At 40.5% G+C, this 14,654-nt stretch overlaps 1 protein-coding gene across 3 annotated transcripts in view; it reads right to left on the bottom strand.

Annotated features, from left to right (window-relative positions):
- Nucleotides 1-13,008, bottom strand: part of PPM1K (protein phosphatase, Mg2+/Mn2+ dependent 1K) — a 36,753-nt gene extending 23,745 nt beyond the window's left edge. Inside the window, exons 1-3 of one of the 3 annotated variants that reach the window (XM_020988310.2) lie at nt 12,920-13,008; nt 2,633-3,140; nt 1,294-1,394 (exon numbers count right to left, since the gene is read on the bottom strand). In XM_020988310.2, coding sequence (XP_020843969.1) covers nt 1,294-1,394; nt 2,633-3,072 — 541 coding nt within the window. In that variant the 5' untranslated portion in view covers nt 3,073-3,140; nt 12,920-13,008. Of the gene's footprint in view, nt 1-1,293; nt 1,395-2,632; nt 3,141-10,561; nt 10,658-12,530; nt 12,638-12,919 lie in introns of those variants that run through there. The other 2 variants (XM_020988309.2, XM_020988311.2) reach the window with 2 other exon arrangements.
- Between the last annotated feature and the right edge of the window lie 1,646 nt (nt 13,009-14,654).

Genomic DNA, 14,654 nt, shown 5'->3' with positions numbered 1-14,654 from the left:
GACTTCTAAGGTCCTTCCAGCCATAGATCTGTCATCTAGGATAAGTTTAGTACTGTTATTTAAATGGTCATAATACAGGGTCACCTACCTTGTTAAACTTGAACACTGTCTTCCAAATATTTTACTCCAAAATGTTTAGCTATTTTCAGGATGGCCTGTTACACATGATCTATACTGGACCAAACAATTGTTTGAAATTGAGCTAATTGCTCAACCTTTTAAAAATTACTAACAAGAGTCAAACAATATTTAAATTCTGCCTCCTCTCTTAGGTCTTTCCTTTTTGCTTAGAAAGAGGCCAGCAACTAGATAATCAGTCTTGAAAAATGCTGACTTCAATGTTTTTCTGAGCATTTTGATAAGAAAACCTTTTTCAAAGAGCAGGGAAAATAACTGAACCTCATCACAAAGTCACTGTCTCTCTAAACTACAGAAATTTGATACTTATCAGTGAAGTGGCCCTGAGAGTCAGGAGAAATCTGTGTCCCAATCCTGACACTATTAATTCTTTTTTTTGAGTGTCAGCCTCCTCATTTGTGAAATGGGGATAATGTAACACCAGCCACCTCTTTGGGACACTGGGAAAATAAAAATAGGGTAACGGACTTTAAGCTCCTTCAAAGTAAGGAGTTAATCAAATACAGAGTATCAGTCCGCACATCAGCCAATAAGTGTGAAGGCCTCTATCAAACATCTCTCTTGTTAAAGTATGGCAGCTTAACTTTTTGCCCCCTTAATTTAACAAACGTGAATTTTCTTGTTAGTATAAAATACTCTGCCAACTCTGATGTGGGTGTCCATTATAGAGCTTCCTTATACTAAAAGGATATCCCCAATCTCTTGAGTACACTGTCCTTCAGTGTGGACCCTTTTATACACTGAATGGAGCAACCAAGCAAATGAAAGGGCAGTGTTGGGCAATTCATCTTGTTTAAACCTATGGGAGCAATAGCCTTTTAGGCAAAAGATAATTTCTCCAATAAGGATCAAACTTTGTAGTCTAGCAAGTTGTTTTAAGGAAGTAGATTCTGAGAAATAATTTGAAATAACTTTTTAAAAGTTTAATGAAATGTTACATATCCAAAACTCTTCAGGACAATTTTTTAGTGCAGTACAAACCATCTATCAGTTTGGATTTCAACACATGCTCATAGTGATTCCTTTCATTATATTAAATAATTTCCTACTTAAAAGTCTATTTCAACATTAAATATCAAACTTTTAAAACAAAAAGTGGCTTCTTTATCCTTACACATCTCTACAGCCCTGAAGAAATGTGGATGTTTGACTTACCATCAGCAGATAAGTGTGCTTGCCTTGTAAATGCTTTGTCTATTTCTAGGAAAGCACTGGTCAACACAGTTTCCAAGTTCTTGTCCTTGGTAAGGAAATCCCTTTGTTTGAAAAAAAAATAAAAAGAGCCAAGGGCAAATATGATCATTTTACAGTTTGGTATAGTTCTATTTATTATATTTAGCTAAGTAATTATAGGCTTAACTATGACAACTTTTTTTCTTTTTAACATCACCACCAATCCCTTTATCTAGACCTTTATTCTTTTCAAGATACTTTCAAGCTTCATAATTTATTTTATCCTCACAACAATCCTATGAAATTAATGAAAATGTCTGACCAGGAAGCCAAAGGAACTAGGCAATGGAGCGTATACCTTTATATTACAGTAGCCAGAAGGCATGATGACCACAAGCAGTGTGATAGACAAAGAGCTTCAGAGGATCTGGGTTCAAATATTGCTTCTCTTACTTACTATCTGTGTAATTTTGGGCCAGTCACTTGCCCTTTGTAGACCTAGGTGGTCTTCTCTGTAAAATGAAAGGATCACTAGATGACCTCTAAGTATCTTTTCGGTTCACAGATCCTGTGACCTAACTGGTACATATTCATCTATTAAGACAATATGGGTATTTACCTGGATGTATGATGGTGGACTCTTTTTCATTCAGAACTAGTAACACAGCACTCTCTTAAGGATAACTAGGCCAGTGAGATCACTTATTAGGATTCCAGTGACCACACTTAAGGAAATCTCCCTACCACTAATACCATCACGCAATAGCAGTATTAGAAGACTTTAAATCTACTGCCTACAATTCAAAGCCATATAGGCCATTTGAAATGGCCAAATACAAATTAAGCACCATGAATCCTGACCAATATTTACAAAAAAAAATAAGTAAAGCTCAAATAAGTATTTCTAAAATTCTCATTAAGAAGCAAATAAAGCTTAGCTCAAAAAAAAGAGAGAAAATAAACATTTTCCATTCAGTTGAGAAACTGCATTCTACATACATGATCAAATGCAGTTGCTGTGATCTATGTTTCTTTGCAACAAAGGAGAGTTCTATGAAGAAGAGGGGGAGGGCTGCAGTTACTGGAAAGTGACAGTATTGTAGAAAAAAATTCAATAAACTTTTTTTTAAAGACAATGGAAGCTGCTTTTTCTACCTTTAGCCACAGACTGACAAGATGCAACTTTCACAAATACTTTTACGCAGTACAATATCAGTACTTGATAAAAGGGATTTACAAATGTCTTCAATCTGAATCAGAAGCCTATAAGGGCCTTACTAGGGTAACCACCAGATGCCAGAAAGAAAGCTGATGTACATACATAATATATTTTTCCATGTGTGTGTGACAGAAGTCAGCAGCTGCAGATCCACCGTGCCCATCATACACTGCAAAGTACAGGACTTCATCTGTCAGCTGCGAAAAGTCAAACCGGTCCTCATTCTCTTTCCGCTTTCCAATCTGGGAGGAGCAGCCCACATTTTCCAGGCTAATTTTGGGAATTGGCTTTCCATACTTAATGCTTGGTGGGAGGAGAATTGGCTCATCAATGCGGTTATCCCAGATCCCAAAAGTGTCCCATGTAGCCGGACGCCCACTGCCGTCCGAATCAAATCTAGAAGATCTTCGCTCAGAGGTGGAGCTGTGACAGGTGGAGGTCACTCTTTTGTCATCGTGCAGTAGGCGTGATGTCAACAGAGCTCTCCTTCTCACCTGGTACCCTCCACTTCTAACTAAAGTAAGTAGAGCAGCTGTTGACATAACTCGATTCCAAAGAACTTGGTGGTAAAGAAAAGACCAATGGAATGTCTTCAAGAAAAATGATACAACTAGGCAGAGAAGAGAGAAATAGACATTATAAGCAATTATAAGCAGTAATTTGACAAGCATTTATTAAGCACCAGTGCCAGGTGCTATGCTAAGTATGTATAATACAGAGACTAGAACAAAATATCCTTTGCCTTAAGCAGCTTACCTTTTACTTGAGGGAAGGGGCCCAACATATACACAAATAAGTAACTGGGTAGTGAAGGAGAGCACTAATAACTGGAGAATCAGGAAAGAATTTGTGTAAGACATGACATTTTGAGCTGGGACTTACAGGGAGCTAGAGATTCCAAGTGGTGAAGAGAAGAAAGAGCACCCCAAGTGTGGGGGCAGCCTGTGCAGAGGCTGCATGAAGGCTGGTGGTGGAATCACTTACAAAGAGTAGGATAGTTTTGCTGAACTGTTTCCTCCATCCCACCCTTTCTCTCTTATTCTTTGTCCTGAGGGATGAAATAATGGATAAGGAAGGAGGAGAAAGGATATGCTAAAATATAGACGTGGTATGAAAACAAATGATGATAGATATAGGGAATGATCTTGAGATTTTATTGATAGAGGGAACTCTTCTCATTCCAGAGTTGACTATATCAATAAAATCACCCTTCTCCACAATGTAAGAGTCTTAGAGAGTTGCCAAGGGCACTGAGATCAAGTGACTCACCTATATCAATATAATTTTTTTTAAAACCTTGCCAAAAAAAAGAATGGATATCTCCCAAAGTCTCCAATTGTTAGCTAAGACTACATCTTGGTAAGTGTAGGGGGGTAGCCAGGTGGCACAGTGGATAGAGCACCAGCCCTGAAGTTAGGAGGACCAAGTTCAAATCTGGCCTCAGACCAAATACTTGATAATTACTAGCTGTGTGACCCTTAACTTAACTCCAATTGCCTAAAAAAAACCCAAAAAAACCCAAAAAACTACATCTTAGTTATTAGGATATCTTTTATTAATCATTCCAAAATATAGAAACATAAGTCATATAATAAGGCTTATGAAAATTAGCAAATTTTAACACCTTAAAAGAAAAATTTTAAAAAAATACTTTTGTCTTTCCCTTTGTGTTGGATTTGCATGAACTTTTTGGGTGTAGCTGATCTTGAAGAATGGTCACACATAATTAATTATCTAGACAGGATCCAACATACAAATAACTTGTCTATACAAATGATCATCATCCCTGGCCCCTCCCACTGAAGTGCCTCTGGCGAAAGGAGGTAAGACCCCATCCCTACTTGGAGAAAGCTATGTTCCTGGCACTGTTAGTCCTAACTGACTTTCCTCATAGGAATAAGATTTTAAATAATGACTAGTTTCTACAGTAATGTAAGTACCATTTTAATTTGTAATTATATTTATTCTATTTATAGACTATACATATAAACATACATGTATGTATATAGATGGATAGATGTATAATTGTGTGGGGCAGCTAGGTAGCATAAAGTGCTGGGCCTGGAATCAGGAAGATGAGTCTTCCTGAATTCCAATCTGGCTTCAGACACTAACTGTGACCCTGGGCAAGTCACCTAACACAGTTTGCCTCAGTTTCCTCATCTATAAAATGAGTTGGAGAAGGAAATGACAATCTACTCCACTATTCTTACCAAAAAAAACCCAAATTGGATCACGGAGTTGGACAGGACTAAAAAATGACTGAATAACAATAATTGTGTTCCTCATTAGAATGTAAGCTTCTTTGCGAGTACGAATTGTTTCACTCTTCGTACTTATATTCCCTGAAAAAACGAGGCTACCACTTCCTTCTATCATTTAGAAATCTCTCATGACTACCTTCATTTGGTCTTGGATGAGGAGGTGGCCTTTCTCCTTGCTAGAGTTAACCACTCTACATGCACCTTGATCTTATCTTCTGTTGACTTCTCCAGAAAATTGCCCCTCTATAATCCCTACTTTCTTTTATCTTCAATCTCCTAACTCTTTCTCACTGCCTACAAACTTGCCCAAGTCTTCCCCATCCTTAAAACAAACAAACAAACATAACTTTCCCTTGACCTGACCATCCTTACTAGCTCTCATCCTTTATGTCTTCTCTTCTTGGCTAAGCTCCTTGAAAAAGAGCCATCTACACTAGGTGCCTTTCACTGTCTTCCAAACCTTTTGTAGTCTGGCTTCTGACCTCATCATTCAACAGGAATTGCTCTCTCCAAAGTCACCAATGAGCTCTTCTCAATCCTCATCCTTCTTGACCTCCGTGAAGCCTCTGATCACCTGCTCTCCTGTATACTCTCTTTTCGGTTTTCATGGCACTGCTGTCTCCGGGTTCTCCTACTCATTGTCTCCCCACTCCTTCTCAGTCTCCATTGAGGGAATTTCAGCCAGGTTGTGCCCACTAACTCCTTAGAGGTGTGCTAGAGCCAGCTCAGAATGGCTATGGTGAAAGTCAATGGTTACATTTTCATTGTGAGCATTTATATCTCAGTTACTAATCAGGGCTTGATTTATTGTTTTGTTGATTGTCTAGATTTTAAAAAGAGATGGAGAAAATGCTAATAATGGAGATTAAACTTAGAAGTCTATCTTGCATACTTTTTTTTTATCAGAAAGCCGGTTATTAAACTTTTACTAATCTCAAGTTTCTATCTTGGGCCTTTTTTATTTTCTGTACTTCATGTGCAAAGAAGGTAAGACTCAGAAGAATTTGGTGGATGGACAGAATATTTGCAGATTGATAACTTGAACCTTTCTACAGAACTATTTAATCTGTTGTTCCTAATTAACTGGAACCAGATATCATGTCTAAAAAATTTCACACACTTTCCTCGAAGAAATACATATATTAACCAATCAACAAGTATTTTATTGCTGTATCCCCTCCACCTGGCCCACTCAATTTACTCAGCAATGTACTGGGGAAATCACAGAAACATCATAGATTTCCCATCCTCAAAGAACTTAGAGTCAAGACAGCCCATAAGAGAATGAATTAGACTGAAGAGAATAATCTTCGTGGTGACAACTGAGTGGAAAAACATCTTTGTATCAAATATCTCTGATATTCAAGTCTGCTATCTTATATATGCCACTGATGCAAATGTATAAGGTCATCCCCTAAAAGACATGGTAAAAGGATATGAACAAGTTTTAGAGAGAACAGACAAATGAAAAATGCTCCAAATAATTATGAGATAAATGCAAATATATAGATTCTCCTCCCACCCATCAAACTGACAAAGAGTCAATGTTGGACAGGATTTATTAGTGTGACCAAATTGTGACTTCCATAATGTCTGATTTATGACTCTCTATATCTTTTTATAATATACAAAAGGACATACTTGCTATTTAGGATTTTTATAACTTCAAATACCATGAACCCTGAGTAAAAATGAATAAATTATTGTCAGTATCACTTGCACTAGAATATATACATGAATGTATTTATACTTTGGTAAATTAGTAAGTTGAAGTCTTTTTTTCTTCTTAAACTCAGCATCCTTTTCAAGTCGCTCTAGGTCAGCATTGATATATGTAACATATACATGCACGTGTATGTGTGTAGATGTATATATACACATTGATCCTTATATATGTCTGGGTAATCATTAGATATGCATGTATATACACATATACACACATATGTTTACATATATATATATTTTATTTATATGTGTCTATATTATATATGTGTGCATCTTCTAGGGAAAATTATGAATTCTTTCAAGCAGAAGTTCTACTGTTTTCCTCCAAGAAGCACCCTCAAGGTCATTTATATCCCTTGACAACTGAAACAGCTAATGTAGAGACAGAGGGGAACTTGGTATGATAGCTGCTGCCCCAAATAAGCTGATCTGAGATCACAGGCTTCTGTAGAACCCAACTAATTAGGTAACCAACCAGCCCAGGTAACCACATTCACCCACTACCCCAGGGGCGCCAGCACAATCTCCTAAGTACTGCCATGTTTAGCTTTACAGCTGCAATCCCAATGACTCATTTGGCAGTTTCACTTTAATATCAGATGATCTGAGACTACAGCCCTGTGCACGGCCCAGATAGCTGGTAGGCACCAATTGGAGACACATACCAAAGCATGCACTGATGGCAAAGAACATCCTTCAGTAAACTGCATTAGGATACCATAAGTCATATGGCCTATTTCCTTCTACTCTGGGTACTGGGGTTAATTAACAACAAAATGAAGCATTTAAAGCAGTGGTTTCATACTCAAATAGAAATGTCTCTTTGGGCAACATACTGATTTAGAAAAACATAAATTAACCTGATCTAGGTTTTATTATAATTTTATTTTGCAAAGTAATAGGGACAAGAGAATATGATCAATTCCCCTTAAAAAAATATTTCCTGCATGATGAACAGGTTGACTTCAGAAAAAGACTTATATGGTCTGATGCTGAGTGAAGTGAGCAGAACCAAGAGAACATTGTACACAATAACAGATGACTAACATTGACAGACTTAACCCTTCCCAGCAATACAAGGATCTAAGACATCTCCAAAGGCCTCATAATGGAAAATGCTATCCACATCCAAAGAAAGAACTATGGAATTTGAATATAGATCGAAGTATACTATTTGTTATTTTTTTCCTCTTCTGCTGAGTTTTGTATCCTCTTTCTGGTGGTTCCTCCTATTGGTTCTAATTCTTACTTACAACATCACTAATGTGAAAATATGTTTAATAGGAATGTATATGTATAGCCTATATCAGACTGTGTGCCATCTTGGGGAGGGAGGTGGGGAGGAAGGGGGAGAAAAATTTTAAACTCAAAAGCATATGGAAGTGATTGTTGATAAATCAAAATAAATTTTAAAAAATTAAAAATTAAAAAAGAAGAAAAAAAAGATGGAGACTGAGTACAAATTCCCAGCTAGGCTCTCAGAGCAGCTACTTGACCTCTGCAGATAGCTTGGTCCTTTTGCTGGAGCTGTCCAGAGCAGGGTGTTAGACTAGCTAATCTCTTGGGATACTTTCTTCACCCAGGAAGGGTCCTGACCCAGAATGCTTTCTGAGAGGTAAGGACTCTGGCAGCGGGATGCTCCATCGTTTGCTAAATGCTTTGCTATTTAGTTTTGTTTAAGTGTTTTTCTTTGTTAAATGGAAGGATTTGTAGGCAGGGATCAGGTTAAAAAAACCTCAAAGGCATAAATAAAACATTAAAAAACTGAAAAAAAAATTTCCTGCAGATCCCACCAAGCAACTTTAATTCATTTGATAAAAGGAGTAGGGGAAGGGAAATATACTAATATGTTGTTGATGGAGATATGAATTGGTGCAATTATTCAGGAAAAGAATTTGGAATTATGTTTAAAAAAAGTCACTAAGCTTTTCTAATCTTCTGCCCAGATAGCCTACTTGGAATATAAAGTAGACAGAGTAACAACTCACTCGAAGTGAGAACTCGGAAAAGACCTTAGCTTAAAAAGGCCAAGGTCTTCTACTGCATCCTGGGCCATCTCCTGTCGTCCTGATCCATATCTTGTCACTGGACCCAGATGGCTCCAGAGGAGAAAGTGAGGCTGGTGACTTTGCACAGTCCTCCCTCACTAAAATCCAATTTATATGAAGTCATGACATCACCCTCCTGATGTCATGATCCTCTCTGAGTAGGAAGGACAAACCACAAGGTAGTCATAGAGAGAAACAGCAAAAGATTTGATCCCAAATATACCAAAACATTCTCAGAAGTATTTTTTTGTGGCAGCAAAAAAAATTTAAACAAAGCATGCGCCCATAAGAATGGCTGAACAAATTATGGTATACTAATATAATGAAATATAATTGCAACATAAGAAATGATACCTGCTACCATGCCAGGAATGGGATGAAATAGTCGACATTATCATGGTTAAGATTTTCAAAGCTCTTTATAAACACTCTATTTTGATTCTCAGAACAACCTAACTATAGTGGATATCCACCAGTATTACTATACCCATTTTATGGCAGGGAACTAAAATTGACTGAGAAGTTCAGTGACTTTCATCAGGTCACACAGCTACTAAGTATCAAAGGATGTATTTGAACCCAGATCTCTTCCGACTCCAAAACAAGTTCCCTTTCCTCTACAATTTGTTACTTTTCAGGATTATGACATGCCCCAAAATGCACTGTCCTTTTTGAAAGGTACACCAGGCACTAGATAACCCCTGTTGTTTCTCCAGATTTTTGAAAGACTTTGTGCTAAATTCCTGATATAACCACTCAATGCTTTCCAATCGGGCATTCTAATATTACTACAACTCTCAAAGTTACAAGAAAAAAAAATAAAACACTGATATTCTTTTCCTTTAGTTTTTACAACTGACACTTGCCTTTTTTACTTTCAGTACCCTAATAGTGAAAGAAAAAAATTGGACCACATATCCAAAAGTGTTGAAATACCCCTAGAAGCAAAAATTTTAAATGGGCCTCGCTGCATCAGGAATCAAGAGTGAATGAAAAGGTCTCTCAGCATAGTCCCAAGGTACCCATGAACCATTTATTTAGTGGATAACTGAAACCATTCAACTGCCATCTGCTACTTCAACTCATAGGATAAACAATACACTCAGTAGAAATACTATTATCAGGACCCCCTAGGTAAATTAAAGCCTTTTAAGAGATCTCTGATATTTATAATACTGAAAATACCTACGTTTATACACTTCATTTCTATGTATGCCTAATATATATCACAGTCCAAATAGGATACTTAAAAATAGCTGGTTTCCTTGAAACTTTTCAGCTTAGCTTATAGATGAGGAAACTGAGAAAGCCCGAGGTTAACTGACTTGCCCAGAGTCACATAGCTGGTAAGAGACTAGGGCTGAATTTGCACTCGGGTCATCTTGATTCCAGGCAGGCCTAGAACTCCGTATACCACCAAAACACCTTTAGGTCTCAGTTTTTAATCTGTAGAATTAGTGCCTTGAATTAGATGATGTCTATAGTTATTTCTATCTCTGGATTAGTGATTCCATGAACCTGTCCACAAAAAGTGACTATTGGCTAAACAGTAAGTAAGTATGATAAAAATCTGGCGATTACATAAAATATTTATTTTTTGTGCATTAAAGATAAGTCCTAAAATTTAATCACTCAATTTAACTTTCAGAAAATGTTTTTTCCTGTATCTGATATACACAAAGCAATTTTATACAAAAATTATTTCAACTTGCTGATCTAGTGTTAATGAAAGCAGGGGCTGAGCAGCATTAGTGCCTTTAATCGTTCCTAAAGGCTGGCAATATCAGGTGAAACACAGTTGGGTGAAAACAAGGCTGAAAGGACAGCTAAGAGTTAAAATGAAACACTGATATGGCATAAAAAGGTTTCCAACAAATGAAAGCATCTAGACAAAAGAAAAATCAGGAAGAAAATGCTTCATTCTTTACTAAAATGCATTTGTTGCTGAACAATTCCTATATACATCAAAGCTATCATTATGACTTTATTTTTACCCCAACCATGCCGTATAATCCGACAGCAGTTAAACCACTCTCCAACTTCATTTTTTGAAAGGGCAGGAAGTTGTTGCCTGCCTTCCACAGGAGGTTCCAAGTAAGTCAAATAGAGCTACATGACTATGACTTCAAACCCTGGCTTTCACTGATTGGCCAATAGGTCCCAGCCCAAGGCTTACTTGCTCTTCTTAGGATGGCTCAGTGTAAATAATAATGGTTTAGGTTCAGGACAGAATCTTCCAGAGTGATTATTTAATGAAGGGAAAGTAAGCCATCTTTTACCTCAATTCTTGTCTAGCCTTTAATCATTGAACAGGCATTGCTTCAGATGAAGTGAGACTTGGGAAAGATCTTAGCTTAAAAAGGCCAACGTCTCCCACTGCATCCACAGCCACTGCCAGTAGAATGGCCCCATATCTTGCCACTGGACTCTGATGACTGGAAGAGAGAGTGAGGCTGGTGGACTTTACACAGCCCTGCCTCACTTAAATATAATTCACTTGTAAGTCAAAACATCACCCTCCTAAATCTGGCCTCAGACACTTGACATTTACTAGCTGTGTGACCCTGGGCAAGTCACTTAATACCTATCGCCTTGCCAAAAAAAAAATCATGATTTTTGGGGCAGCTAGGTGGCACAATGGATAGAGAACTGTCCTTGGAGTAAGGAGGACCTGAATTCAAATCCACCCTCAGGCACATGATACTCACTAGCTGTGTGACTTAGGCAAGTCACTTAAACCCACTGCCTCACCAAAAAAAATAGACATCACCCTCCTGAGGTCCTCTTCTAGAAGGAAGGATGAACAACAATTCAAACTACTCTCCTGAACTTTTCAAGTAAGTCAAAAAGGCATCGTTGTGAGCTTTTAGGCAGTTTTAAGTTCAAAGCATTCTTACCCTTCCTTGAGATCATCCCTCCAACACTGAAAGGAGGAAATGGGTACATACTTATTGTAACATCTAGAACCTTCACCACCATGGAAGCACATTGGAGAGTTACCGTCTAGAATTACCAAGGCAAGGATGTGAAAGATAAAACATTGCAGCCCAAGACTTAAAGCCTTCTTCACCAGGGGCCAATTTGCGGGCTGGGCAGTTTATCTACCTGGAAAGGGAAGCTCATATTTTAGGTTTCGTTGTCTAAACTATGCTATATTTAACGTGACTTTTTCTTAGCCTATATCAAGAAGTCTCGGTTCAGTAAACAGAAGTCATTCTAGCTTTCTGGTGGCTGTCCTCTGACACATATTTGAGAATGGCATGAGCTGAATGCCACAACACCCACGTGAATTTTAACGTTGCCCTCCGCCCCCCACCCCAAAGTCAAGATTGAGATGCATGCACGGATGATGTCCAGAGCCTGATCCTTAGCGTACTGAGTTTCCTCGGGCTTCAGTTTTCTCCTCTGTAGAATGCCCTGGACCGGGTGGTGTCCGGGGTCCCTTTGAATCCTAGACCCCTGGATTTTGTGACAGGCGTGTTTGGCCCATCTGAAGTCTGGCTACAAGAGGGGGCTCTGCTGGGGGGGGCGTGGAAAGGGGGAACTAGAGGGGAAGAAAGGGTGTGCGGGTACAAGAAGGACGGCTTTCTCCCCCAGGTCCCCTTTCCTCTCTATTCGCTGCTGATTGAGTGGGTGATGGTTCCCCTCGCGACGGAGGGCCCCCCAACAAGTGGCGACGGGGCCCACGGCAGGTCGCCCGCCCCCGCGCAGGCCATGAGAACCCCTCGGAGGCTGAGGGCCAGCCTCCCCCGCAGGCCCGGACCCCCGGGGAAGCCGAGCCAGACCCAAGGGCGGAGAAGCCGGGGGCCAGGGCCGCGGCCCATGTCCAGTCCCCCCCCCCCGCCCTTCCGGCCGAGCGTCGGGGATTCCCCCCGCGGCGGCGGCGGCAGCATCTTCATCCCGGCCCGGCCCGAAGGCCCCCTCCCCGGCCTCCGTCCCCAGCACGCCCCGTCGGGACCTCACCCGCGCGCGTTTCCAGGCCGCCGCCGGCCCCCGCACTCAGGAGCCTAGCTGTCCCGGCCGCCTGAATTCGGAACATTGGCCTCCGAGCCACGCCCCCGCTCCGCCCCTCCCTCCCTGCGGGAAGCCCGCAGCGCGGCGGGGGCCGCGCCCCACCGACCAATGGGAAGTGGGCGCAGAGGCCCCACCCCCGGGAGGAAAACGCAGCCTCCTGAATCCGCAATGAACATCCTAAGGCCGTGGGCCCGGAAAGCCGGGGATGGCGTGGACTCCGGGAGAACAGGCATGTGCCTTTGCAGAACAAGAGCAAGAATAACTCACCCAGAGGCGAATAAGGGGGAACCGCCAGCCTGGCGGGCGCACCGCCGCCCGACCGCGCGCCCTGCCCTTACCTGGGGACAGATGCACGCACTACCCCCTCCGCTCACTGCAGCCAAGCGAGTGAGACGTCTGCCTCCTAGCCCTATCCCTGACCCCGAGGAATTCCCGGAGCCCTTCCTATCCCAGGCCGTAGGCAGAAGCAGCTCGATCCTCTCGGGTTGGCAGCGGGGCCGAGCCAAAACAGGTTTAGCCAGATGGCTGGCGGGGCGCCCTTTGGCCTTGGACCCACCAATCACGGGTCCCGGACGGAACGAGCCTCCCTGAAGCTTCGTTTACCCTTTAGCTCATTTCCAAACTGCAAATAACCAAGTGATATTTAAGGCAGCCAGTAGGAGAGAGAGATTCTTCCCCACCCACTTAAGGTCTGGCAGAGAGTGGACTAATTTTTCTAACATTTCTGGGTGGGGATGGCGAAGACTGTTAAAAAAAAAAGGGGGAGTGGGGTGGGGAAGAGTGCAACCTGGAGCTCATTGTTCTTGTAATCTGGGAACTGGAGGATTTGAAGATGGAATAACTATCTTACTTACCGGTGCCTACTCACTTGAAGGTTGATGCAATTTTAGAATTGAAAGAGGCTGGAACCTTAGATGTCATCTATTCTAACCATCACTAACGCAAAACAAAATGACAGCAACATTCCTGATCAAGTCTTAGAAGACCTAGAATTGCAAATCACTGAGAAGGTTACGGGGGTGTATTGAGGGGAAACGCCCTACGGAGTTTGAAATCACCTGTGTTTAAATTGGGACTCTACTATATACTTTTGTAAACTTAGGCACTTCACTTAACCGGGTTATTTTGGGGGGGGGAGGTGATGAGGGGAGAACCTTGCTTTTCTGGGCTGCAAAATAAAGGATTTGGCTCAGATGAGCTTTACAGCACCTTCCAACTTTAAAGCTATGATCTTCTGAGGCAATTTTGGACGGCTCTGATTGTTAGGAAATTTCAGGTGCTTAGTGAAGTCACAATCCAGTTGATAGGCTTTTGCGTTCCAGTTCACCAGACATTTACAGCCTCACGTTGATGGCTCACTGATTTTAATAGTAAGGTTGAGCATGATAATGTAGTGTTAGCATTCACAAATGAGGAGTCTCCTGGCCCTTTCTTTTCTAGAAAAAAAGTGTTAATTGCTGGGTTTAAAACTTAATTAGGGCCTTTGAATCTATTAAACATTCATGGATTTCGGGAGAACACTTGACACAATATTTTATCCCAGAGTCTTGTGACCAAATCTGGGAAAAAGTAATGACAGGCTTTGCTCTCGTAAACTTTTTTTTTTAAAAGAACAAGAGACAAGAGGAAAGCTCCAGGGTGGAAAATATAAAACATTTAGAAATTATCTTTAGTGCACTCCTATTCTTTCAGCACAAACAGTTGCAAAGTTCATGCTCACCATTTTAAAAAGTTTTTTGACATTGATACATCTTTTCACTCCAAGACTCCTTAATCTGCTTTCACATGATGTGCAAGGTCAGTTAGGATACTTTTTATTTTGTTTTTAAGCTGCCACTGAAATGAACACTTATCTTTGATAATAACCCTATGGTCTGACTCAGACTGGAAAGCCAATTGTTACCATTTCATATGCCACCACAACTGAATTTGAACATATTTAGCATTAAAATAATAGAATCAGCAGTGCCCCCTTAAGTTCTTACATTTTTCAAAGAATAGGAGTATAGCCAAATGCATTTCTAGATATCAGATTACACCAGACTGTTGCACAATTCCCAGAATAATTATTCC

Source organism: Phascolarctos cinereus, unplaced genomic scaffold (assembly GCF_003287225.1).
Source record: "Phascolarctos cinereus isolate Bilbo 61053 unplaced genomic scaffold, phaCin_HiC Scaffold_9;HRSCAF=440, whole genome shotgun sequence".
In the NCBI taxonomy this organism is placed as follows: Eukaryota; Metazoa; Chordata; class Mammalia; order Diprotodontia; family Phascolarctidae; genus Phascolarctos; species Phascolarctos cinereus.
The sequence above is the reverse complement of the archived record's forward strand: the minus strand, read 5'-3'. Positions and strand labels throughout refer to the sequence as shown.